Genomic DNA, 27,960 nt, shown 5'->3' on the forward strand with positions numbered 1-27,960 from the left:
GCATTGTATGCGCATTTTCACACCATCATTTCCAATTATGTTTCGCGCTCTGTATTGCATTTGCATGAGGCGAATGAACGAAACACTGAAAGATATGACCTCAAAATGAGGAGCCAGCGTGGACCCGCCGCTAGAAAGTCCCCACCGTGTCAACGACGCCGGAGGAAGAGAGTGTGTGTGCATGCAGGCACCCTAGCAACATTCGTTGCTGCTATCCATCTATCCATCCACAGAAGGAAACAGAGTTAGTGCAAAATTAGCCTCCCCATTGTTGACATGAACTGCGTTAGAGCAACAACCTGGGATGGGTTCATTGGGTAGTGAAGGTGCTAAACCAACTGAAATTCTTCACAGGATGAAAGCACAGTAGGGTGACTCGTGTGTCTTTGCAGCAGATGAAACCTAGTTGCACTATCATCAACAGCAAAAAGAACTAGCAAACCCCAAGAATTTCACAGCCAACCATCAGCAGCAAAAGTCATGCTCACTATCACCTTGGTTGGAAATGAGTTGTTGAAATTGATCAAGTGCACGAGAGAGAAACAACAACTTCATTTTAAGATAATGAATGGGGAATTTCGTCGCTAGGGGCGATACTCTACCCAGTTGCTGGTGGTGATGAGGGTAATGAAATAATGAACCCTTTCACAATTTGTGTCCAGCGTTGGTGGGCTGGATTCGGCCAGGGACTGAGCAATTTCGATAGAGAGAAGGAACGAAAGTCCAGCTGACTCCCGGAGAGTGCGGTCTGGCAAGGTTGGTAGATCTTTAACGGCACTGCAGTGACAGCTCCTTCAGTGTGTCTTCACACTTGCAGATATGAAGGAAAAATCTAGCCCTGAACTCACTCAACTTGCTCTTTTATTTCACCACGAAGATTGATCGTAATGCAATGACCGTACTTCTACTGAGACATCTTGATGACAAAGCACACGCTAAGGGGTGCCGACATAACCTCAGACAACACAGCCAGTGGTGGGATTCAAACCTGCCACCTCTCTGTGTCCAGGTGGACCTTGGCTACCACCAATGAGCAGATGCTTTGATGCGATCGACCATATTGCTGGTGCTAATAGAGTTACAATAAAAGCTTGCCCCTCTGGATGCTCCACTGGAGTGAGGGAGAGGCCGCCATCTGGATCCAGGCTCTGCCCCAGCAGCTCCAGTGATGATTTGATTTCATTCAGAGTGACCTTCTGCAGGGCGTTTACCTTGTCTTCGATCCATGACTTGAGCTGCGACACAGAGAGGATTAATAGCTCTAGAATTAATGACCACCCCGGGGTGTTATCATTACCCTGAGAAAGTGGATGCTGAAGATCTCGCGCTTACGATTCAGTGCCTTGCACTGCTCTGTGAGCTTTTGTTTCGATGCAGCCAGGGCCTTGTTTTTGCGAAGGCTCTGCTTGTGTTTCCTTTTCAGTGTGCCTGGAATACAAGATGTGCTACAATTAAGGATACGCATCGATTATCCTTTACAACATGCTTGCAAAATTACAAGAACACTCAGTATACATACGGTCACTTATTTATTATTATTATTCGGGACGCCAGCCAGTAAGCAGCATAGCAAGGATAGCCAGAAAAACGTTATGGGGAGAGTTCTATGGGAACTTTACCTGGGGGGTTCTAATAATAAGAGTTAATTTATCACTTCCGCAAATGGGAGGAGGGAACAAAAAAGGACTTGACAGAGGCCCCAACTCCCAGCAGCAGCGTACAAACATCAGTCACAGGCTCTTGACATCAAAAATAAATATAAATCCACTAGAAAAGCCATGAGCATAATCAGTTCTAGACAAAGGAGATTTTTGCGATTTTACAACACATAGATAAATTATGGGCGTAGTATACAATGTGGAAACACTCATTGCATGCATAGGTTGCATACCACATGTAATATACTAATGTGACTCTTTAGCGATGTTGTCACTCGTATAAAATCGCTTCTAACTGGCGCTGCTCCGCAGAGGAGAAAAACACGACTGCTCTCTTAGGAAGACAGACAAACACTACTTTATTGTACAACAGACGGAAATAGAAGTGCGTACATTGGGAGATATCACCAAGTCCAAATCGGTTAAAGTCACGTTCCAGGCCCCAACCTGCAGCGTATTCGGTTACATATGCGGTCTTCTGTTTATGTCTGGCCCTTAAGGGGTCGTCTAACAAGTGTCCGTTTGATTCGCTCGTTGTCTCGTTTTTGTATCACCACAAGCAGAAAAAAGAAGAAAAGAAAAAGAAAGGTAAAGGTATTCACACCAGTTTCACTATCTGAAATGTCCTGCCAGAGGTAAACGAATGGGGGGAGGGGTAAACCAATTGGGAACGACATCTAGGTTACGATGTGTTGCGTTAGAGATATGATACACAAAACGGTGTAGGCCACAGGTAGAAAAATGGAGTGCAAACCCAATGTTGAGGCAGCAACTTTCACCCCGAGCAAGGTTTTTCGCACATTTTCAACAATGTATTCCTTGTAACCGTGTCCCACTAAGCTCTTCTTTGACTAGAAATCCTTCCGCTCATTCAAAACGTCAATCTACAAATCCTTCAATTTATAAAAGACTTTCGAGAAATCTTGGCAATATACGCGCCGAGAGCTGCACAGCTATACAGAGACTACATTAGACTGCATAAACAACACATCCAAAAAGGCCTTAATTAAAAATTTCTCAAGGTCCATATCGGAGCTTGCACTTGATGAAGCTAATTCCAGTCATTTCGCAGAACATGAAAGAACTGATGTTCTGAGGCTGGAACAACATAGAAGAGACAAATACATACAAAGCCTCAATTTGCCTAAGAAATTAACGATGAAAGATGAAAGTCACTGAAAAGGTTAGCCAGCTGTAGGACTCGAACCCACATCTTCTGGATTGCCGGTCGAGGGCTCTACCAATTGAGCTAAGCTAACACGCCTTCTCAGCGACTTCCGGGGTGCGTCATCTGAAGGGACAAACCAGCCACTCTCTCTCACTCATCCTCCTTTCACTCTTACATTTTTGCTCACTCATACACACATTCATACGACGGGATTGACGCAGGCGGCAACTGCTGAACATGAAAGAACTGATGCTCTGAGGCTGGAACAACATAGAAGGGACATAAAATGAGGCTTTGTATGTATTTGTTCCTTCTATGTTGTTCCAGCCTCAGAACATCAGTTCTTTCATGTTCAACAGTTGCCGCCTGCATCGATCCCGTCGTATGAATGTGTGTATGAGTGAGCAAAAATGTAAAAGTGAAAGGAGGATGAGTGAGAGAGAGTGGCTGGTTTGTCCCTTCAGATGACGCACCCCGGAAGTCGCTGAGAAGGCGTGTTAGCTTAGCTCAATTGGTAGAGCCCTCGACCGGCAATCCAGAAGATGTGGGTTCGAGTCCTACAGCTGGCTAACCTTTTGAGTGACTTTCACCTTTCATCGTTTCGTAGCATTTCTGCACCCTTGTGGGACATAGCAGAACTTTCAGACAGGTGGCTTCACAAAGGGCTTTTCATGAAAGATGGAACTCACTGAAAAGGTTAGCAATCTGTAGGACTCGAACCCACATCTTCTGGATTACCGTTCCGTTAATGTTGTTCCAGCCTCTGAACTGACATCAGTTCTCTCTTGGGCTTTTCATGTTGGTGTAATCAGACTGACAAACTCAAAATTTATGCCACAGGTAGTCCTTCCATTTGGAATAGACTATATGCAAAACGCGGCGCCCTCTTGTAGCGCGCGTGAAAACCTCCGGAATTCCGCCATGTCTGAGGCTCCCTCCCCTCCCCGAGTCACACGCACTACTCACCTCCAGCTGTTCTATCGCGTGTCTTGCCTCGCATATGTGCTGTTTCAGTATGTTATTCGCATGGTGAGACGAAGGATTCAAAAGGGAATGCAAGCAAGGTAAAAGTAATTCTGGATTACTACTTGTTGCATTGGAGCGTGGTCATTTCGATCGTGGTGAAGAGAATTACATTAGCCCAGTGCGAAGCTGCTCTTTAATGCCACCCTATGACATATTTAGACAGTTCAGTACAGTCCATTTAAGAACTATTTAGTGCACTGTATACGCATAAACATTGGTACAAAATAAAAACTTAGTACGATTGCAGCAAGTATCAATGTTTCTGGACACTATATCAATGACTTATCGATGGTTTTGCATCACGCGTTCCCTTGGTAGTTTTCGCTCTGGCTTATCCTTGAATGAGAAACTGATGGCACAGCAAATTCATAGCGTCTTCCATCGGCACGTTTGGGACAAAATCCATCTATCTGAAGTGCTGTGAACACACCTTTGCTATGTCAGCATCGAACTTATCTTTCTATTGACAGTTAGCAGTCATTTCTATCTCAGGGAAGCTGTTGAAAGTGACTGTAAGGCGATCATGAAATGTCCTTGCACAAAATGATTGAAACAGTCAGAGTGCACCGACTGAGGAGCACATTTAAGGAGGACTATCAGTCTGGTAAACAGTCACATGAAATGCAGTGCAACCAAACGTGACAATTATGTGGGAGATGCTCAGATAACGAAGACTCGGATTCACCGAGCTGAGAAAGGCCACATTTTATACCAGTACGTAACGGTGTGTATCACAGCAGGTTTCATAGCAACAACTGCAATCGCACTAAAGTTTTATTTCGTGCCAAATGTTTTTGCTGTATCAAGTGCACTAACAAGTTCTCAAATGAGCTGTACTAAGCTCCTCCTGGGATGGGATAACAAAGCATCGTTGCACTAGGTTAACGTAATTTTCTTGCCCAACCTATATTACCGCGCTCAACGCTTTCAATGCAATAAGGAATACAGATATACGAGGCTGTCAATCATGGTTTACATTCCCTTTTGAAACCCGCATCTCATCAATCACACAAATAAGATAGTGAAACTGCATATGTGAGAGGCATGACACGCGAGAGAACTGTTGTATGGCAGTCGTTTGCATTGTACGAGCCGGGTAGGATGCCTCATACGTGGCGGAACTCCGGTAGGTTCCTGGGATGGCGCTAAGTTTTGCATATGGTCAGTGCCGTGTATGCCAAAGGGAGTCTGGCCATTAGGAGGAGCCTAAAAAAGAGGCTCGACCTGTCAATCAAATTGAGCGTTCTTCATTGGCAGCTGTTTTCTATGCGGGCCGCCATGACACCAAAATTTTCCCGAAAATGGCAGCCTAGCTTGGAACGGCGAAGAGAGGATTTCATGACCAATTTTTTTCACAAATTACATCAATTTTATTCCCTAAGTGTAGGTAGATTCTGTTGCATATACCTTGCAAATCACCTTTAAATTATGCTCCAGTGTCAATGTTTGCCTGAAAATAACATGTTTTGTCGTCCTTGTTAGGCCTTAGTAACGACAGCAATCACAGGCAAATAGTGAGAAAAACGCTACGGATTGCCAAAAATTTGCATTTTATGACATAGCTTTATTCATGTACACACCTTTGCCCATTCTCGATTCAATCATATGATATTTTATAGTTAAAATACGTATAATACAAACAGTCTGTTCCAACTAGCAGTTCTACCGGCCAATCAGTTCTGCTAGCATGCACTTCTGCTTCTGCTACTTCTGCTGCCCTGCGTCTTCCCGACATGCCCCTCTTCATCCAGATGGCGCCGTTAAAAGTGGACGCAAAATCCATTAGGTTGCTTGGTTGTCAGGGAATATCCTATTCAATCCAATCCAATCCAATCCAGTTTCCCGAAAATGTCAGCAAACAGTGAATACAGGTAATTTATAGCTTGGATAGCATGGGATTAATAGTGAACTGTATTTTGTCTCGTGATTGGCCAGAGAGCTCAAAAAGTGGGTGGAGCTCCAGGTATATACAGGTCCCATTAATGGCCAGACTCCCTTTGGCATACACGACACTGCATATGGTCAGAGCCATATATTAAAAGGGAGTCTGGCCATTAATGGGTCATGCCTATATCTGAAGCTCCACCCACTTTATCCACTTTCCGACCAATCAAGTCTTGAAATATGGGGCGCTATCAATCAGCCTATCCTCACTATTTGCCCCCCTATCCAACATGGGCAGCGCCATTTTGGGTGGCAAGTGGAGTGGATTGGATTGAAATGGATACCTCTCGCAATCTTCAAAAGTAGTGGATTGTTGGCGCAAATTTGATAAGCGCCACCTAGGGAGCGTAAGGCACGTCGGGAATTGTTGTCTGCTTCCGTCGTTGTACCGCTGCCGGCAGAACCACCTGCTGGGACACATTCTGTTGTCGGTATGATTTTTAAACAAATCTACATGAATAGTTGGAATATAAGAGGCAATAATGTTTATATCCATGAAATCCAGCTGTTAAATATAAGATTGTACAGCACAGCGCCGTTTTTGTTATGATTTCGTCGTGATCGCCGTGTTCACTAGGCCGAACACCGGCGACAAAACGTATTATTTTCAGTTCGATATCGATGGATGAGCATAAGTTGAAACTGATTTCCGAGAAATTTATATCAGGGTGTACATTTGCAGCGTAAAATCAGGTTAGTCAGTGAAAATTTTTTGTCACGAAATCCCCGCTTCACTGTGTTTGTTTTCGTCGCCATTTTGGGTGGCAGTATGGTGTCATGGCGACCCCCTTGGTAAAAAGCGAACCAATCAGAGGAGCGAAACTGTGATTGACAGGTTGAGCCTCTTTTTGTGACTCCTCCCAATGGCCAGACTCCCTTTTAATATACGGCTCTGCATATGGTCTATTGTATCAGAATCATCGCAACGAGCATTACTGCAAAAAAAGCGTTACAGATGAATGCACACTTAAAGGGGTTGAGACACTTTCAACGATGTGGTTCATTACATCATGGATGCATTCTACAGCACGCCAGCATACGAAGGAAAAAAGAATTATCCTTCTACGGGTCGCACTTAGCGAGATACAAGTCCTTGAACACGCTCCTCTTCAAAGCGCAGACGTCACAGACATTACAGTTGCAGCCATTTTTATTGGGAGCCATAAGCATGTTACTTCTCGGGCGCTGCCTTATTGGTGGCTGTGAGTGCTGTGATGTCACAGCTGCACGAGTTGCGGTATCCGCGGTGTCAATTTTCTCAGTTTCTATTACCCTCTTCACTGTGAAACTTTCAATACAAGTTCAAGTCCATGCAAAACACCGATTGATGTAAAGGTTGCCTTTATCTAGGATAACCCGAAACGACCTGTCGCAAGCCCTTTAGGGGGCAACAAACAGGTATAAGAGGCACACTTTTTAAAAATGCATCGTGATATATTGCCGATGATGAACGCTTTCAGAAAATCGTAGTCGCCAAAAGTAAATAATGCCTCTAAACTGACTGATTATTATTGCACTCTTTCGCCCTCATGCCCCGCCCTGCGATGTCCTGGGGACAATAGTAACACGTCATTTTGACGTCGTGCCTCATCTGCCATTTAGAATGCGGGACGTTTATACAATATTTTTTTTGCAATATCGAAAAGTGAGGTCAATTCCGAACGTATTCCCACTCATCAAATCCAAGACAGCCAGTTCAAGCCGTGCCAAGAACCCTCAATATTCTGTTCACTGTTCATCGTACGACGTTAGATTACATCGCACATTTGTGGTCGACACCCGGACGTTTAGTCGAACAAGGCACGGCTTTCACATATTTTGACGCCACAGGATCACTCACGCAGGTTTTCAACGAGAGATTCCACTGGTGGTTTCTTTCTGCTAATGTTGGACATTCTGCCGGCTGATTTCTGAAAAACAAAACAGCTGCGTTAATCATTAACAAAGATTGGAAATTAACATATCTTCAGAGAGCAACTGTATAATAGCATTGAGCTTGCAACAGATAGAAAAGAAGTAGAACGCAGTGATTTACCACGCAACACCATTTCTTTCCTCTGCACCGCATCCGTTCCATTCAGTAACACCTCATGACACCACTGGCTTCCAGCCAATGAACAAACCGACATTTTTTTTCCCCATCTTTGCTGATGTAGAGTTGTCCAACACATGCTTCAACACACCTCTCGCCACGATGCTGCATTCATCAAATGTGAGTCGATGTGGCTTTTACAGCTCAGTGGCATTACCGCTTGAGACAAGTTGGCTCTCCTCAGTGTGGTCACTGCGGTGCTCTAGAGGATCTAGAGCACACTATTCTTCATTGCCCACACTACCAACTGTTGAGTTGGTAGTGTGGGCAACAACCTTATCGTTCACGGCGTACCAGAAGAGGATGGCGAATCTGAGGACAACCTAAAAATAAAAGTGCTGAACGAAATTTTCGAAAATAAGCTTAACGTTACGGTTTCCTCAGTTGAACGTATACACCGATTGGGTAGGCGGTCTTCAAGTAAACCTCGTCCTGTCATACTAAGAGTTTTCGCGAGAAAACTGAGGTGTTGCGTAATGCAAGTAAGCTTAAAAACACGAAGCTGTTCATCACGGAAGACTTCTCTAGCAGAATTAGGGCAACAAGGAAATTGTTATGGGACAGCGCTCGCGATGAAAGGTCACGAGGTGCTAAAGTACGGTCGAGTTATGACAAGTTGTACATAGATGGTGTGTTGTACGTTTGGGACTATGCTTCTGGTCAGCGACGCAAAGCAACCTCTGTAAAGGATGCACCACTGACCAGTACTAATAAAGCTTGACTTAATGGAAAGACTGGTTCTGATAAATTTCGGGTTCTTAATCTAAATGCCAGAAGCATGGTGAACAAAATAGTAGACATAGAAAGTTTGCTTTTGTCTCATGATCCGGATGTGCTCATTGTTACGGAGACTTGGCTTCACAGTGATATTGAAAGTAATGAAATAATTCCACCCAACTATACTGTTGTTCGTAAGGATAGATCCTCTAGATGCGTCGCTGTTGTCCTAAAAAAAAATATTGAGTACATTGTGCTGCCGGAAGTGGTTGATGTCGAAATGGTTTGGGTGAAGCTTGCTTGTAGGCGGCTTTTACAGGCCTCCTTCTGCAGGCATATCCGTTCTGAATAAGCTGTCTGATTATATAAACACTCACGCTGCCCGCCATCCCTATGTAATCCTTGGTGGTGACTTTAACTTGCCCAACATTGACTGGTCTGCGTTGACCAACGATGAATGTTCCCACGCTCTCGTCGTTCAATTTACTCCAGCTCGTTAAGGAGCCTACGAGAACGCAGGGCACTACCTCGTCAATATTGGATTTCATGTTTGTATCAAATAAGATATTTACTAGAGAAGCGGAATGCAGCATCCTTGAAGGCATATCGGACCACAGGATGGTACTGTTAGAATTTGGGACCCTTCACCAAAAACGGACTTTTTTAGGGCAGACGACAATAGTGTAATTGATGAGCTTTCCAACTTCTTTGATACCTTCAGTGCCCTAGCAATTTCATCTGTGTCAGTCAACTCCCTGTGGGACCTCTTTAAACGCACGAATGCATCCGGAAGTTCGTGCCCCAACGACGGTTTCGTTCCGAAAATCCATGGATAACTCATAAGAAAAGGAAAGTACAAAGATTAGTTAGGAAGGGCGACAAGAACCTATCTCTTGATATCAGGCGGCTTCATGCTCAAGTGAGAGCGGATATACGGGAATCAAAAACAAGGTACTTCAACATAACACTACATAATCTGCTAGCATCGGACCCATCCAAGTTCTGGAGGCACGCCTCGCCGAACAAAGATAATCAAATAATGATAACACATGGCGATAATATTGTTCACGACGGCTGCTCGGTATCCTCTCTACTCAATGAACATTTTGCTGGCATATTTACCATTGACGACGGGTGCTTACCATCTGTGCCCAGTTTTCCCACAGAACCAGTGCCACGACTTAGCATTAGCGAGCAAGGAATCCTTACTCTACTTCTTAACTTAAACGGCAAGAAGGCCATAGGCCCAGACGGCATCCCAAATGCTTTTCTAACTCGGTACGCCGAGTGGTGCACCAGGTGCACTAAGTACCTTTTTCTTATTTTTAACGTATCTTTGACCCGTGGGGAGCTCCCGGACGATTGGAAGATAGCCAAGGTTGTTCCTATTCCTAAAACAGGTTCCAAACTAAATATTGCCGGCCGATATCCCTTCTGAGCACATGTAGTAAAGTATTAGAACATATCGTATATAAGCATATTTCAAAATATCTGGAAAGTAAGAATTCCTTCTCTACCAGTCAACATGGCTTTCGCCACGGTCTAAGCACAGTGACACAGCTTGTGAACATTACCCATGACCTTGCCAAAGTTGTAGACGCTCGTGGACAAGTCGACGTTATTTTTCTGGATTTCGCTAAAGCATTCGACAGAGTCTCTCACAGGAAATTATTATTAAAATTGAAGGAAATTGTAAGTGATCAACTCTTTACCTGGCTTTCCAACTACCTTGACAATAGAAAACAATTTGTCCATGCGAATAACGCCGACTCGTCCTTCGTACCAGTTACATCCGGTGTTCCCCAGGTCCTGGGTCCTTTGTTGTTTTTAATTTTTATAAATGATGCTGGTATGGGTATCGATGTTAAAATGAACTTTTTTGCCGATGACTGTGTATTGCATAAGGAGATTAATAGCGGTGATGACTGTGCATGTTTAAATAATTGTTTGCAGAAAATGGCTGACTGGTGTGAGACATGGCAGTTACCTCTTAACATAAATAAGTGTGTGGTCATGAGTGTCACTCGCAAAAGGAAACCGCTCACCTTCAATTACTGTATTAACTCAGTGAATCTCTCAAGGGTCTCCGAATACAAATACCTGGACGTTTTTCTTACATCAGACCTGCGCTGGAATAAGCACATCCAATACATAACAAAGAAGGCTAACAAGAAATTATGGTTCTTAAAACGTCATTTTCGTGAATGCACAGCTCATACTAAGTTAACGGCATTCAAAACATTAGTTCGTCCTATTCTGGAATATAGTGATATTGTTTGGGACCCGTACACCATTGCGAATATTCGACAACTTGAATCCGTTCAAAGGAGAGCGTTACGTTTTATTTTTAAGTCGTACCATCGTCTCACTTCAGTTACTCCTCTTTACGCACGGAGTGGCCGCTGGAAGAGCGTAGAAAGACCCATAGGCTCCAGTTTCTTTTTCAGGTACTCAATGGTCAATATCGAATCAATCATCAGGACTATATCAGTCCACACGCACCCAGATCAACACGGCTAAGCCGCGCACTCAAACCATTCCAGTGCAGGACTGACTGCTTGAAATATTCCTTCTTTCCTCGAACCATCGAAGAATGGAATTCTTTGTCATCTGCTCACACCGCTCTGTCACGGCATTTGTGAAAGGCTTAAACGCAGTTACATGATGTGACATATGTGTCTTGTTGTAAATTATTTTGGACTTTCTGTGCCCCTCCTACTTGGACCCTTTGTAGTATTTTATAAATAAATAAAATTTATTGTTTTTGTTGTCCATGAATTGCGATCCTCGCTCACCATTGTGATAGTGGAACGAGGGTGTTCCTACTACACGCGATTCTTGCGTTAGTTGCCACAGCTCATGTGAATATACACATGTCAAAATATTAAAATCAACGTGCAGTGGCACTTTTTTCTATTGTTGCTGAGTTGAACACGCGACATCGCAAACCGAAAGTTCCAACGCGCAATGCCGCCGCAGCAATAAATTCCGACTGTGGTCTTCAGCAGTGGAACGAAATAAACCCTTGAATTTAGAGACGCAGGCAGACATTCCAGATGTGAAGACAAAACGTTCAAGAAGCTGAGTTTTGAGTGGCTACAGATTTTTCGGACTCGGATCTACAGATATAAGTTTGTTTTACGTGTGGCAACACTGCCCCAGAATCGCGTCCCCGTGGTTACCATTATGGATAAGCCACTGTTTGAACATTTGCACAGAGCTGTGGACACTGCGTGCAGTTAGGTCCGGCTCGTGACCTCGTGACAATTTCAGTCGTAATTGCATTATCGATCCACAACATTAGCGCCTGAAGACATCCGTAAACTTACTCTCATTGTTTGTAGTCCGCACAACTCTTGTAAGGAAGCAATGGGAGAACAGCCCACACAGTAGCACTGTCACGCAACCACGCACGAAACCGCCAATGCTGCGTTCCAGAACTCACGCGGGTCGCGTGCACTTGGCCTTCGGGAGAGGAAAATCAGTTGCGCTGCGCATGCGCTAGAAGTGATGTGTGTCACGTGTCACACTCCAGAATAACGAGTCTTTATGCAATTCTGTGTGGTATTCAGCATATATCTCTCAATTATTCATCAATTTAATTAAGTTAGAGGCGTAAATAACTACGCGTATGAATACTAGGAAAACAACGCTTCAGAGGTTCGGCCGTTCGGCTACTATTGGGGACAGTGTTGCCAAGTTGGAGGATTTCCCTCCAAATCTGGAGGGTTTGTGCCCGAGCCTAGCGGGAAGAATTTCGATTTGGAGGGAGGAGGGAAATCTGGAGGTTTCGGTTTCACTTCCGACGAATTTCAACTTTCGTCGTGTACCCATAAAAGTTTTGCTAATACGACCCCAAAACAGGATAAACGAATGTCAGATGACAAACTGCAGAAGTTTCAGAACGCCTTATGTTTTAGAAAGTAGCGTGTTGCACAACTTATGCGGCTTACTCGAGGTTTTCTTCGTGCTTCGTGTGCTGGCGTCTGCTCCGGCCAAGAGTCCGCTCCCCTCCGTGACGGCGGACGCGTGTTAGTTTTTGCATGCTCTGTGAAGCTCCTTGGATTTTTCGCGAGTCTGTTTGCTTCTGGGGCACAGTATCCCTCCTCACAATAATGGGGAAGCCTTCCAATCCAGAGAAGAAGTCACCATACCGACAGAAGTTCTCGAAGGAGTGACTTAAACTTCATGAATTCAAAGACTGGCATGGAGAGGTACCCCAAAGCATAGCATTGCAAAGCAGTGCATTCTGCCAGACTTCTAGACTCGGTCCCCACTCTTTATTTTTATTTTCTCACTACTCTCACCTCAACTCGAGTCGGGGCGTTGCTCGGTAAAGGACATGCCTGCGTATACAAAACCTGTGATATCTTGTTCCGCGCAAGTGAATATATCGGTATATCATCAATATCTAATTGTTTCACTGAAAATACACGATATTTTTAGAAACGGAGGTTTTTGTCCAGATTCTAGAGGGTTTTGGGGTTGACTTGGAGGGAGCGCCGAAAAAATGTTGGCAACACTGATTGGGGACGAGGCTATTAGAGAAAATGGAGTAACGACGGAGCTGTATGGTGTTGCGTGATGAGCTGCATGAAAAGGATGATCACTGCAAGCTCTAATAAAGCATATGTTTCTTCTGCCGATTTCGTCAGGTATTTTTCAGACGTGTAACGACTTGGTGTGCTAACACGCGCGTGTAACTTATGAAGGAATTCATTGGTGAAGTGACATTGATGGCGTCGTAGCTGTTTTGGACAGGCAATCGGGTAGCGAAAAATGTCCACGATAGGCAACATATAAAACGTACCGCAAAACTGCTGTGTCGACCATTTGTCACGACGGTAATCACGTACATCACAGTAAACATCATGGAAACGTCTCTTGCTTTCCTCGGCCTCGGCCTACGAAGAACCGCTAATGTTATGTTTGATAAGCGCCGCGAAAAGTGGTTTAGCAAGGTAAAACGTAAAACTGTGCCGGGAACGCCGTCACATGAGGGATGTGTTTAATTAAATCACAGTGACAGATAGCAAAGGAATGTTACTGGTCATGTAGAAAGCAGATCTCGTTCACCAACATATCAATGGATTGTTTAAATAGTGTTCCTGTCAATGGACAACTGACGTTTTCGCCCCGTCTATACTGAGAAATGTTGGCCCAGAGCTTGGTTTCTGGATGCCACAAAACACTTCTCGCCAATGTGGTGCACTGTGACTCAATGGGGCATTTACAGCTCAGTGTCATTACCATGATGATGATGATGATGGCGGCTGCCCCTTTGTAGCGGGTGGACAGCACAGCATAAGTTGTACGTCCTAGCCTTAAAATCCTCAAGTGTCCGAGTTCCAATCCTTTCAAAAGGTGCCCTGGCCACTTTCTTGCCACCAGTTTTCTAGCCGTCTTTTTGTTATTTCAATGTTCCTTTCGAGACCAATTCCAAATCCCAGTGCTTGGGTCAGGGTTTCTGAGACGGATTGTGGCGCAATCTTCCGGCACTTCAGAACAACATGTTCCATAGTCTCCGTCTCATCACCACAGATGGCGCACTCTGTCGTGCCTGGCTGGTGCGTGTGCGTCGTCCGATTGTTGATTCTTGCCCACCATGTCTTCGTGCGAAGTACTCCCGCGCGTGCTTCGAAGAGGAGGCTGCTGCCCATTGCGTTATCATAGAATCGTTCCATTCTGATGAAGTCTTTCCCTTCCGCGTACCCCCTCAGAGCAGGTTTCGCGCCAAGGCTTCCAACCCATTTGCTGGTTTCCCATCGCATTACCGCCTCCTTGATCTCCCGCAACGGGTACGGGGCTTCGTTTAGGGTCCTCTCCGTTAGGCCTATTTCCCTCAACGACCTTTTGAATTTCTTTCTCCACTGCGAATTGAGATCTTTGAAGACCATTGCTCTGTACAGTCTCTTAACTATCCACGAATCGGGGAGTGTTCGAATTCGGTCTTCGTATGTGGTCTTGGCTTTAATTTCACGGGCCGCGAAGCTCGACCATCCAACATCACCCTGTATCGCAGCGCTCGGGACTGTTCGATGTGCCCTCAGTGCGGCTCTGCCTGCTTCCTTCTGTTTCCTTTCTAGAAAGTTCATAGTAGCCGCTGTAAAGCACAATACCGCGTTTGCGTAGGTCAAGCCAGGGACAGCTACTGCTTTCCACAGCTCCCGTAACACTACAAATCTGTTGAAGGACCACAGTGCTTTGGACCGGAGTACCCCTACCGCTTTGGTCGCCTTTGTACGAAGTTGTTTTTCGTGATCTTGTAGGTAGTCCTGTGCTGCCGAGATGGCCACCCCCAGATATTTAGTCTGGCACACACGTGGTACTGTCTGTCCTTGTATCTTAAGCTCAGTATCTCCGTTTTCCATGGGTTCTTCATTATTCCATATCATCAGGGCGCTTTTTTGTGCGCTGAACCTCATTCGCATATCTATGCCCCACTCCGAGCAGATGTTCGTCAGTTTCTGCAGCTCCTCCTGGTCATTTGCTAGTAGGACCACATCATCGGCATAGATCACCCCTGGAATCCGCTGCTGGACTTGTAGGCCCATGTCCATGTAGGAGGCATCGAACCCCAATTGCGATTCCTCTAGTCTTTTCTCCATATGCGATATATAACACATGAACAGGAGAGGGGACAGCGGGCACCCTTGTCGTAGACCCTTGCTGACTGGTATTTCCCCTGTCGTAGCTCCACCACATGAGGCAAGTTGGCTCTCTCAGGTGCTGTAGAAGATCCAGAGTATATTCTTTGTCATTGCCCACACTACTGAGCTTTCCAAACTGCCATTTTGAGATCTCAATAATCTGAACTCCTGCCCCTCTCTCTAAAATTTCTTGGCCTATAGCTAAATCGAGCCCACGAATGCTGCTCTCGAAGCTCTTTTGGCAATTTTGGACTCCATGGGACATTATTTCCTTCCTCACACCACAAGCAGCTATGGGGTAGAGTAGCACCCCAGGCAATGAAACTCTCTGTCCATCTCAAAATAAAGTTGATGAACAACATCTGCAACTTCTGTGAGGTGGTTTAAACCACTCTTATAACTACATGATACAGACAAAATACAGAAACCGACACTTCCTCAGGTAGGACCTAAGGAAGCGTGGACCTCCATGCGAAACCTTGTACAAATTAAACTTAAACAAAAATCTTCAGTGTCAGTTTCTGTATTTTGTTTATGCGATCTACAGGACTTGACTCCCCTCTTCGTATATCAACCACATGGTATGTGTAACCTAGGAATGCTGGTATGTGGGTGGAGTGACTAGTTTGCCACAGTACCACAAATAGGAACACAAATGGCTGATAAATCTGCTACAGAATCTGGGCAGAGACGACGAGCACTTGGAATCATCACAGTTTTCAATACCATGCAGAGGAAGATAGAGTAGAGTACCCTCACAATTTGTACTACTTTTTCTGAATTACTTGTAATTATGCAGCAGCTACATAGGCAGCAGTTAAAATGCTACTCAGAATTGCCAAAACTTCATGCTAGCACTCAATTCTTTTTTCAAACTCTGATTTGTGATGTGATGAATGTTTCGGTGACTTCCATAGGCCCGGTTTCACCAACTCTGGTTAACTGAACCAATATCAAGGGTTGCCAATCCTCGAACAGACACTTAACAGACACTTCTTTTTTTCCATCGGTGATGTGGTGAAGCAGATAGTTTAATGACCGTTCATCTTAGTTCAGATGCTGAAAAGGTTGGTGAAACTGGGTCGTTATGTAGCCTTTGTGTTCTGGTGCTGTGCAATGGTTTTTCGAGGGATTCAAACTATAAAAAAAGGGTAGTAATAAAAAAAATTCTTGGCATACCTACCTACCTACATATATGTCCTGGACAGCATGTAAGAAACTCAAGAGAATATAAATGTCATCATGACATTGGTAGACAGACTGATACCGAAACAAATCGGAAGGGGAGGGCTGGGTTCCACGAATGGGCACTTGTTCACTGCCTCCTCTTGAAAGAAAAGTAGGACCGAAAGTCGCGTGCTCTGTCAAAGACCACCATAATCCCCTCAAGACCGTGCCTTTTTGATGCGAACTCGTCCCCCCTAGGTTTGAGCGTAGCTCAACTGTACCAAATTGGTGGCACTGTTGAACAGTATGATGTCATTTGTTTTTATGATGGACAGTGTGATGTCATTTGTACCGTTTCTAAGGCACTTTGTACAAGGGTTTTGTATGCCAGCAGTGTACTGTCTGCGAAAGGTAGTTTCCGTGTCCACTTCAAGAAGACAATTTTTTTAAGAGGCTTAGAGGATGCGTAACTAATGTGTGATTCCCACTAAATATCAGAAGAGAGGTGCACACTTAAATACCTGAAACCCTCAACTCAATTAATTGTAGGATCAAAATTACGTGGGCATATATTGAGGTTTGTCTCGTTCACAAAAGACATCATCGCACACTCTGCAAAGTGCATCGGTAGTTGCCATGGCCTACATCAATCATAGATACTGCAAACCACTCATTGAGCATAGTCAGTCCACGGTGCACAAAGTGAAAAGCGTCATTGCCCATTGTGAACATGGCCATGCAACAGTGCTCGCGGCTTCGCATTTCTCACTAGTTTCTTTCATCACTTTGTTATGAGATGACTAATGCTTTGCCAATTCAACACTTGGAACTTTGGAACAACTTTGCAAAGCATATGTACTCGTATGCACTTCCTTTAATCGCTTCAGGAGTATTTCTTCCGTAACATATCTCAGCAAAGCAGTATGTCATGTAGGTAACACAATTTTGGCACAGTAGTTGCTTGATATGTCCAACAAGCAGAGATATCAAATCTTTGTGCCAAAATGGTGTGCCACGTGTCCGTGTAAAGACGAGTCGCTTAGATGGAATAGGTACAGCATCTTGATGTTGAATGCAAGAAGTTAATGTTTGACAACATATATGTCATGGGTTAAATAGAGCAGTATATCATACACATCAGAAGAATGCCAACACTTCAGTGCTTTACCTTTACCTGTTATTCCAATGTTTTCTCTCCCTTCTATTGGAATTATGTATTTCAGAATCATTTTTGCATTACTGAATTTTAATTTGGCAATCCTTTCACATGTCTTGTGATAGACAGGTTAGCAATGTAAGCAGTGTTTATGTGCCTCTCACAACCTGCATCTTTATGCAAAAGTACTCCAAAAGCCGGGAGATGACATAACTAGACAAAAAAGTAGAGAACTCCAACTTAACATAACAAAATAACAAGGTTTACTCAGACGTTTCATCCGTCATGCGACGGAGATCATCAGTGCCAAACTGAATGAGCGATTGCACAACCGGTCATGATTTAAAGCTCAGCTACGTCGATTTTCGAGTGTTACAGAATGGAATGGTACTCACACGATGTGTTCATAAGGGAACACTGATTATATATGCAAAATAGTTATCCCAAACTCCCCGCGGTTTTCCGAAAAAGTGAATATTTAGTTTCACTGACATCCCGTCTTGTGGCCCGCAAACCCTGTGTCGACGACACATTCGTGGTGTGCCCGCGCTCCGGCTTGGCATGATCTTTGGCTTGGTTTCTTCCGCCAAGCCGGCCAGTTTCTGCTGCCGAGCCGTCTGCTGCGCAGATTCACATTGGGGAAGTGATAAACAGTTCGCTATTAGAGAGCCAGTATATTTCTGGACTTCACTAAACCCACGAGGAACGTGAGTTTTGCTTCCTTCGACTGCAAAGCATTTGCTAGGCCAGTACAGTCTTCCTGGTGTGATTCGTGTTCTGTGCTGCGTGCCGAGAATGCGTGAATGTTTTGCTCCTGTCTGCAAGAACACTTCAGCACGCAGTTCCCATGTTTCAAACCACAATTTTCCGAAAGGCGAAAGAGAAATCTATTGACTGCAACAATCGGTTACAACTCCGACTGGGTGCCACCTTCGAAAGCAGCGAGTTGATCTGTTCATCTGGCTCATACGAATGTTACGGAAGCAATGCGCAACTTGTTTCACAAGAAGCCGAAGATGTCTCGTCCGGGATGCTGTGCCAACCTTATCTGCAGCAGGAGATTGCAGGGGCAGGACTAGGCAGCAGATAAAGGTAAGACGCGTAATGTTAGACAAGTCAGTCATGCGGTGCAAATTGCATCACGTAGAAGAGAAAAATACGCTATCTGTCAGTTACTGTTTCATCCTTTAGAGATTACGCCCCAGCGGGTGTATTCTCAGTACAAATTTGGAATTGCCTTATTTGTTAAATGATTTCGCAGGCATTCTGGCACCACCGAAAAGCTTGCACTCCACGTCTCAACTATCACCGTCTGGGTTTCAAACTTAAGGCTGTCACCAGTGCCAACCAGACGCCCCTTCAAAGTTCATCTGTTTTTGTTGACGGAACAGTGACACCTGGTGCTGAGACATTTCATTTTCTGATTAATCAAGTGCATTCCATCACTTGTGTTCGATTTCTTGTGTTCGTATACCCTTGCTGTTGCTCGCTAGCTTAGAGCAACCATGCCTGAGGTGCCAGCGCTTTCAGAGTACATTTAAGCAGTATCATCGTATAATATGCACGGCAGCACATCTTGTGTATTTTGAGTAAGGTATAAATTCAATGTTGGCTCAGCTGTTGTATTTTGGTCACAAATAAGGTGTTCTTCCAGAGCGCTCAAGGGCAGTTCAAGCAGTTTCATGTGTCCAACTGCACATACTTTTTCTCAGTTTTGAGTAAGGTAAATCGAAATCTCCCAGTTGATGTCTTTCGGTCATAAATTATGTTTTTCGAGACATTCAAACAGCATCATGTGTGCAACAGTACATACTTTTTCTCAGGTGAAGTAAGGTAAATCTGTCTGCCGTGGTGTTCTGGCAGTGCAGCAGAAGCTTTTGTTGCATTCAAGTGGTATCATGTATACAAAAACTTGTTTTATGCCTTTCTGTAGCTGCTGTACTAATATTATGAGTACAGAGACATTCCTGCAGAACATATCGGAGCATCTTGTGTGCTATTGTTAGGACCTGACTTTTTCGGGTTTTATTTTTGGCCAAATTCGGGGGGTAAATATCGGGTGATATTTTTCATGTGAAAATTCGGGTGTATTCGGGTTAAATCCCGTTACGGCATATTCTGTCGTCAGGAATTCGGGTGATTTTTTTTTGTTTAATAAAAATTTGTCTTAACATGGAACTAATGTTTAGCAATGTTATCAAACTTTATTTTAATGCACACTTATGAGTGTGCCACGCGACCCGGTTGTTTTCGGGTAGATTCGGGTTAAACCCGAATTTTACAGATTTCGTTAGGGGAGTAAATATCGGGCGGATACGGGTTTAACCCTAAAAAGTCAGGCCCTAGCTATTGTTAGTATGATCTGCAGCAGTATATTGATAATGTTAATTATTCAATGACTTCAGCTAACATTTACATTCTTACTTCCAGGTAAACCTGTCACGCAGATGCCCTACCCCTTGGTATGCATAGTTCAAGACTGTACCGAAACAAACCACCTGGAGCATTATTCTTCAATTGGCAGTGGCATTACTATCACAACACACCACCTACTGCATGTCTATGGTGCGTGTACAATGCATCAAACCTATTCTCAGGTACAGGCCAGGTGGTAAGCAATTACAACATGAAACAACTGACACAGAGACCGTAAAGTCATGCCTTTTCCTCCGCGCCTCGGGTTTCATGTTATTATCCTCACATGCAGCTCAATTCGCCTGTGCTGTGCAGCATGAGCAAAAGCATATATTGTTTGTGGTCACATGACACGGAACATAAATACAGTGAAACCTTCCTATGTTGGACACCCGCGGTGCAGCCGAAGCGTCTCCTACTTATAGAGGTGTCCGAGTTACAGAATATGACGGCAACAAAAAATGGAAGAGATCACAGCTGTGAGAAATGTCCCCCTTCTTCAATTTAAGGTCCTTAGTGGTACCTGGTGGTGGTGCCCGGTGGTGGAGCTTGGTAGTGGTACCTCTACCCACTCTTCACTGATAATTATTACTGATTTTAGTATATTCAATTCTGTTCAGATTCTACTCAATGGCATTACCTCTGGAGCTTTTCGAGCAGCAAGGACTTGTCTCTGAAGCGTCAGCCCACTTCTCATAGCTTTGGTGCAGTGCTCGTTCAAAGGCTCTAGACAAACTGAAGACAAGTGCTCACATAAAGAATTACAATGTAGACTGACAGCACTTGTTTTTGGGCGCTAAAAACTAAAGCAACAAAATGCTGAGACCAGTATAGGGGAAAAAAGGGGGCAAAAGTCAAGGCCACTGGCTCATTTTGGGTCTTTTTGGTGCAAAGATGGGCCGATATTGAGGTAATTTGGCCAGGGTTTTGTCCGACTTTGCAGGGAAAACCCTATCCTACTTCCAAGATAGGGAGGTGTCCGTCAGAGAATTTCGTCCCCATGTAGTTTCAATGGGAGCCTGCCCGTGCAATGAAATCATGGGGAGTTGTCCGAGGGAGGGAGGTGTCCGACTTTGGAGGTTTTACTGTACTATACAGCATTCTACATCATGTAATCTAACAGTTGTTCACGTCTGGATATTTTAACCATGCAATTTACCCTGCATGCACCATACCATGTCCAAACACGACCAACTGCTAGAGAGCAGCATGTACTGTTTCCGTATAGCAGTTATGGCTCGCGTCCTGTGATCGGAAACAGTGGTGTCTTTTTTCTGCTACAACCAGTAAACTACAGTAAAGATTTAGAAATACTGTGTCATACCATAAAGCACTATGGGAAATGGCAGTTTGAAAAAACGGAGAAGACTGTCATTAGAATGGGGGATATGTTCTACGGTGAAATTTTTTACAGTGTGTGCTGTACCACGTAATGCACTGCAGGCCTACCACAGTATGGTAACACTCTGAATACTGATTTGCTCAAAAAAGGAATGTGTGTGTTTCTTGTACTAACTTCCCCTTATGCAAGGTTTTAGAAAAATGTTTTCAGCTAATGGGGAGGGAGAGGACATCATTCTGGAGTCTCGTTGACCTACAATGTGTCGTGTGTGAAGGTCATTTTGAAGAGTGTAGGTGGTACAAGACTGTGTTCCCACATTCTTGGCAGTGTTGACTAATAACCATAATAAAGTAGAGGGTACATTTGTTGCTTCATATATTTGTGTCATGGCAAAGTATGTAGAGAAACATCTGTCTCAACATGCAGGTGCCAAAACTCCTTTTTGTGCCTAAAATATGACAAATAGTTGTCTGTTCAACACCACTAATCATGTGCCGGCCTCCATGACATGCCTGTGACATTCCAAAGTGATTAACATGTCCCATAGATGTGTGCAATGCTGAAGATGATTGTGTACCTTCTATGGATTCTTGTTTCAGGAAAAGTACTGCGTGATTTGCTAACAGCGCCTGGCTGTACCTTCACAATTCTACATAAAAATATGTAAAGTTTCCGGAAGGAAACATCATGAAGGTCTATAACGAAAAACCCTGAGACGAGGGATAGGAAGGGACATACACAATGTCTCAAGACACAGTGTGTGTATGTCCCTTGTATCTCCTCTTCAGGTCTCGCCATCATGGACACTATCACCAGCTCGCTTACTGTTGAACCATTCTTTCAACGATAAAGGTCACTTTCATGAACTGGATGGCAGCCAACGTGCTGTCAATAAAAAGAATAATGGAAGGAGCTAAATATGATCCTTAGGCTGTGCATGGTCATTGCTTTCTGACAAATGGTGACTTATAATTTCAGGACAGTGCCTGGAGTGGTAGTATTCTTGTGTTCTCACCCTTGACGCCCATTGTGTGGCATCGGTCACCTGTAATCTGCTAACATGCACATAGCTCAAACAAAGTATATTTGTATTTCTTTGAATACAGGTGGTACAGTACTTTTTTTTTTTACATGTTATTTGGAAAATATAAATTAAAAATTTCTCTACTCTGCAAGTCTCCTGTCAGCTCTACAGAGCAGCTTCGAATTTCACTAGAAGCCACGTGTGAAACCTAGACCAAACTAGTGTTGAAGGTCCATATAGGTCATAGATAGATACTATTATTATTATTAGATCATAGGTCAGGCCCAGGTCCTGGTTGGTAGCAACGCAATTGAACCTTATTAAAAATTGGTGCAGGAGGTGACCAACATAACTAAGTACACCAACTGACTCTCACAAATTTTGTGGTGTTATACTTTTGAAACAACATTAATACGCCACAGTGGTCTTTTCTCCTTTGTTCCTTTTAACCTAGAAATATTAGGTCTTCGGCATCACCAGCCTTAGTTACGCTATCTGCCACCACCCTACAGCCATGGATGGTCATGCCGTGAAACACGTGTTACGGGCTCTCTCATTCTTCAGGAATACGTGCGTGCAGGCCACAATTTTCCGGGAGATTGGAGCGCTTGTCCGTGCAATCGGGAAACTGAACGAAATTCGGGGGTCTCCCGGATAATCCGGGAAAGTTGGCAGGTATGGTATTGAAATATAAACGCAAAATACTTCGTTGAAAGGGGTACGTATTTAAATCATCTTCATAAATACTTTTTGATACGAGTATTTATATACAAAATATAAATGCGGTTCCATAACTTAAAAACCCGAGACTAGGGGATAAAAAAACGACGGCTCGAAAGAAAAAAAAGTCTCAATTCGTCTCAAGGTCTCATTCGGTATCGAGGTCATTCTTTGTCCCCTAGTCTCGAGGTTTTAAGTTATGGATCTATGCCACCAGCTCACTTCCTACCTCTCTATCCTCTCCTTATAAATGCAGCGTTTAAATAGCTGAACTACTACCATAAATATTGTGAGGAACATGGCATCTGAAATTACAGACATAATGATGAACGCAACAGCAAATCAGCGCGGAACAGAACATTTATTTCTTAAATTACCGCGACGATTCTAATATTATTCGAAATATGTATTATACATCACTCAAATTCGAGTTATTCGGTATATTCGAATCACGCGTAGAACTCTCATAATAACCGGACACTGAGCCAGCCAAGGGGGGAACCTCAACTTGGGAGCCGTCATGATCGATACGTTAGGAATTAGTGTGTTACGAACGGTGTCTCCTACGAGGTCCATTCTTTCATGTGGCAGCAGAAGGTGGAAACCGTACGATACTCCTTCCATACGGAATCCAAGCGCACAGGTGATGGCAAGCAAAACAAACACACTTTGCACCCTGCATGGCACATGGAGCCCAAGCAGAAGCGACTCGCATGGGACTGGATACCACTGCTCCGAACACACCTGCGTCTTCACACGTGGAAAGGCTATTGCCAAATCTGGCCTTTCGAAAAAAAAAAGGCAAAAAAAGAAAGACTTGTCTCGCAATCAAATTCAAATGTGAATCGGACATTACTTACTGAAACCTCGCTGTGAACATACCGTAAAACACTCACCACCTTACATAATCTATAAAATAATTTACCGTAACTATCGCTTCTTGATGGAGACTCGCTGCAGTACTGTTCCTGTATCTGGCCCTGTTCGTGTAGACATGCAACGTCAGGAGGTTCCAGTTTTACTCTCGAAAGCTGAACACTGCACTTTGGAGCCAGCAGCATCTCTTGCAGCTGTAAATCCATAAGGCTGGGACTCAAGAACTCAAATGTACAGGTATCACTTGGATCTTGTTTAATGAGAAGTAAACACCCCTGGTCCCTGAAATGACACAAAAAGAGACACGTGGGTGACAAAATATAAAAAAATATGCGAGGTTGTTTCACCTAATACGGTAAAAAAATGCAATGAAAAATCTACTCGTTTATTATGAACTCAATGCTATTCAGGGTGCATCACGAAAAATTAGCCAAAGTTTAAAAAAATGGTTCATCGCGCACCAAAAAAAATAATAATAAAGGCCGGACTATATGGTGTTACCTTACCAGTGGTGTTAGGATACTCAAACCATTTTTGTAACTAATTAATGAAGTGAAAGCCAGTTTTTTAATTGTAAGAAACAGAGCCAAAATGTCAATGGGAAAGGTGTAGTGGGTGATACAACAACAGGTAACCTGTTGATTGCAACTCTGTACCTGTAAGGGACCCTTCTTGTGTCAGCTCCAAAGATTAACTTGAGGTGAGCAAAAAAACAAAGTCTGACCCATGGACGGAGAGTTTTCAATCTGCCAAAGGGAGCTGGGGCACAACGTCCACCCTGCCCCATTCATGCACAGAGGTCAGGCAGGGTGTCCGGAATTCCTTGTTGCGACGTCGTGAGACAAATTTCTACAGGATTAGCATGATCACTCACACGGAACACGCGGTTCCTAGGAGATCCCTCGAAACATTCATCCAAATTGTCACCTGGGTAGACTTTCTGGAAGGGGCCTGGCCCCCCCCAGGGAAAATTTCGGTGGGGGCTCAGACCCCCCGTCAGACCTGTCACAGCGCTCTCAAGCGTCCCCTTATTGAACGAGGACTACTCATAGTTTTCACTGACATTTTCGCTTGACTCCTCGCCCTCCCACTACGGGTCCCACATTGGTGGTTTAAAAACCCGAAAGTAAGTCTTTGGAGACAGGAAAAGTTTCACGAAGGTCATGTTGCCGACGCAAGGCCGCGTTCCTTTGCCACAGCAAGATTCTTCAAATTTTTTTCAGAGGATCTAGGTTCTTCCGTTCTGATAAGTTCTAAAAGTTTCTTTTTTATACAGAGTTCAAAGAAATAACTGCAAAACAGTGGCGCCATTATGAAATGGGCGGCAACCATAAGGGCGAACTACAAGAAGGCCAAAAAGCCAGAACTACCAAAAGTAAAAAAAAAAGATAGCTCTAAGCTCAATTAATCGCGATAAAATAAAGTTGTCGGTGTTTGCCAAAATAGATCGTTTAAAAAATGAAACGCCGAAAACAATTGGTGTGGAAATTCACTTTTCCGGATAACTTTTCGAAAATAAACTCTCTCTGTATCAACGGTGGCAAGATTGACGTTGAAATAAACTTCACTGCCGACACGGCCGGGAGGAAGTTGCCCGCGGGAGGGACGGGTTAGGGTTAGTTCATTATGACACGCTGCCAACTGATACGGGTGGGTTGCTAATGATTTACTTTATAATTTATTGAGGCGATGGGGTGCTCACGATTCCTGTCTGCTGGTTTATTGAGGTCTCACCGCGTTCAATAAACGCATAACCCATAGTGCTTTAAAAAAAAAATCTCTCCTTAGCACATGATTTCCCAAAGCCTGTCCCAAACTCTACTTTCTTGCTCTACTACTTTATGTAGCAGTTCTAACTTTTCAAAATACACTTTTCATTTCTTGATGGCTCGTGATTGTTCATTGGCCCTTTCGACTTTTCCGCCTTCTGAGTGTTTGGTATATATATTTTTTGGCCTTTTTTAATGGTCCTCTTTATGGAACACCAGAGTGGATAAGTGAAGAACGAATGAACATGTTTCACGAGGCACATCTTTTACACGTGGGGCCCTATCCTCGTCAAAAGTAATCGACCTCGATTACTTTACGTCACAAGCTGTAGGGCGGGGCTGGCACGAAATACTCCGCCCTTAAATCCCGCCCGTTTCAATTGAAATTTATACCTAGTTTTCCTTCGCAGCCTCTCGGCCCTAATCTCGGACCATGACCCTACGTCATTTTGACGTAACAATGACGTAAAAGATTAGTTTCAAAGCTGAAAAGTAATGTAGCGAAAGAGGGTCGATTACTTTGAGCGGCGATGGGTTTCGTGATGGGTCCGCGTGTGCATTTCCGTTTATTGTGTTGTATAAAGTCTGTATGTGCTCGTCACAACAAAAAATTCGTGTCTTTCTTCGTTTGTGTTTAATGATGAGAAAAAAGCACCGCGTAACACCGTTGTTTCTGTGCGCCGATCGCGGCATCGTATGCGTGAAAGCGGCGGGCTTTTCGAAGCGTCGTCCGAGCCGTACGTCATACAATCAATGTTATTGCAACGTAGCAGTGTGCACACAAAAAACTCATCGATCAAAGTTCACTGTTTCTTGAGTAAACTATCAATGCTCATTTGCGGCACCCCCACGGCTCAAGAGCAAAAGAAGGATATTGCAATGCGAATTATCATTTCGCATATCGAGCACACGAACACACAGAAAAATATAAAGAAAAGCTCATAAATAAAGCTCAGGATTTAAAGCACGAACCAATTTCTCATAAACGCGTTTACGGCTCGCGAAACACTGTCCGTTCGACCCTTTGCAATGATCCTTCGCGCTTTTACCGTTTTGTCAGTTTTGTTGCCTGCTATCAGCGCCATCTCACAGGTACATACCGAATTATAAATGTCAAGTACAAGCACGGTGTCACACAAACATTGCCGTCTTGCACACCTGTACGTCAAGAAAAATGACAAACAGCAAAAAAGGAAATTACGGGCGTGCTTTTCCACGCATTTTCCACGAAATTCAGTTTTACGCCGGTAGAGTTTTCTGTTTCCGACACCTAAGAACCGAAGCAACAATGCAGGGCAGGCGGGGCAGGCAGATCACAGGTGTGGCCTTCGGATTCTCAGGAGGAAACACCGATAAGGCGGGTCGCTTTCCAAGATAATACGTGGGGCGATTGGTTGATAGAAGGTGTCAACCACTTTTAATATTCACGCCTTTTTTGATTGTGCACCAATGACAGAAGAAATTTCAAGTAATCGAGGTAGGTTACTTTGACCAGGATAGGGCCCCAGAGAACATGTCACCATGTGCACCTTAATGTTGATGCAGTTCTTTCTGCTTGTATCCACATAAAGATAACCAGTTCTGATAGCTTTCCTTTCAAAGGAACATGTATTCAGGCTTCATTGTAGTTTTGAAAACTAGCAGAAAAGTTAGAACACCCGTTGCAACATCAGCAGGCCGATGGCACACGGCTAGATATAGAACTCACTGAACTGAAGCCTGGTTTTTCACACTTGCTTGTGCATGGGTGTCTCTGTCCTGTTCCTTGAGGTTGTTCTGTTCCGGGTGCTTCCCCGATTGTTGTTCGTCCCAGACGATCCTGGAGCAGTATGTTAGCACTGAAGGATCTCATAAATAATAATAACAAGGAGTACGTAAATTCACACTTTAAAAGCGATTAAAAAAACGTGCCGGAAAACAAACAAAGGACGACACAACACACAGCGCAGCACACATGTAGATTTACGCGCGTCATGTCAGTCAGTGAACAGTGAAGATTCCCATGCCATCTCCATTGACAGATACCCACGTTGCTTTTGCCTCGAAGTGAACAGTAAAGGCTACTTCTAAGTGACACTCGAAGCTACTTTGCCATTACTAGAAGCGTACTAGGAGCTTTAAAGTTTGTACCGATCCTATTTGCATGATTACTTACCGCCATTGAAGAAAGGAGGAAAGATTGGTGTCGATATCGTTGCATGAGTAAAAAAGGGATGAAATATAATGATACGCCCGA

At 44.0% G+C, this 27,960-nt stretch overlaps 1 protein-coding gene across 2 annotated transcripts; it reads right to left on the reverse strand.

The window, feature by feature from the left end:
- Positions 1 to 815: 815 nt before the first annotated feature.
- Positions 816 to 27,861, reverse strand: LOC135375620 (uncharacterized). 2 transcript variants are annotated; one of them, XM_064608291.1, is made up of 5 exons: positions 27,433 to 27,861; positions 24,005 to 24,237; positions 7,637 to 7,706; positions 1,298 to 1,428; positions 816 to 1,235 (listed from the first exon to the last, which is right to left on the reverse strand). In XM_064608291.1, the coding sequence occupies exons 3-5, from the start codon at positions 7,689 to 7,691 to the stop codon at positions 957 to 959; spliced, it is 465 nt and encodes a 154-aa protein (XP_064464361.1). In that variant the 5' UTR covers positions 7,692 to 7,706; positions 24,005 to 24,237; positions 27,433 to 27,861; the 3' UTR covers positions 816 to 956. The 2 variants fall into 2 exon arrangements, with proteins under 2 accessions (XP_064464361.1, XP_064464360.1); XM_064608290.1 differs by lacking the exons at positions 24,005 to 24,237; positions 27,433 to 27,861 and adding an exon at positions 11,935 to 12,050.
- Positions 27,862 to 27,960: the final 99 nt, after the last annotated feature.

The sequence above is a fragment of the Ornithodoros turicata genome, unplaced genomic scaffold, assembly GCF_037126465.1.
Source record: "Ornithodoros turicata isolate Travis unplaced genomic scaffold, ASM3712646v1 ctg00000911.1, whole genome shotgun sequence".
In the NCBI taxonomy this organism is placed as follows: Eukaryota; Metazoa; Arthropoda; class Arachnida; order Ixodida; family Argasidae; genus Ornithodoros; species Ornithodoros turicata.

Bases quoted from the DNA above. Each gene is read 5' to 3' on its own strand.
- LOC135375620 (XM_064608290.1), bottom strand. The intron at 1,429-7,636 runs GTGAGTGATCCT...CTTGTATTCCAG, and splicing joins ATCTCTCGTTGAAAACCTGC to GCACACTGAAAAGGAAACAC. The intron at 1,236-1,297 runs GTAATGATAACA...TCTGTGTCGCAG, and splicing joins TCAGCATCCACTTTCTCAGG to CTCAAGTCATGGATCGAAGA.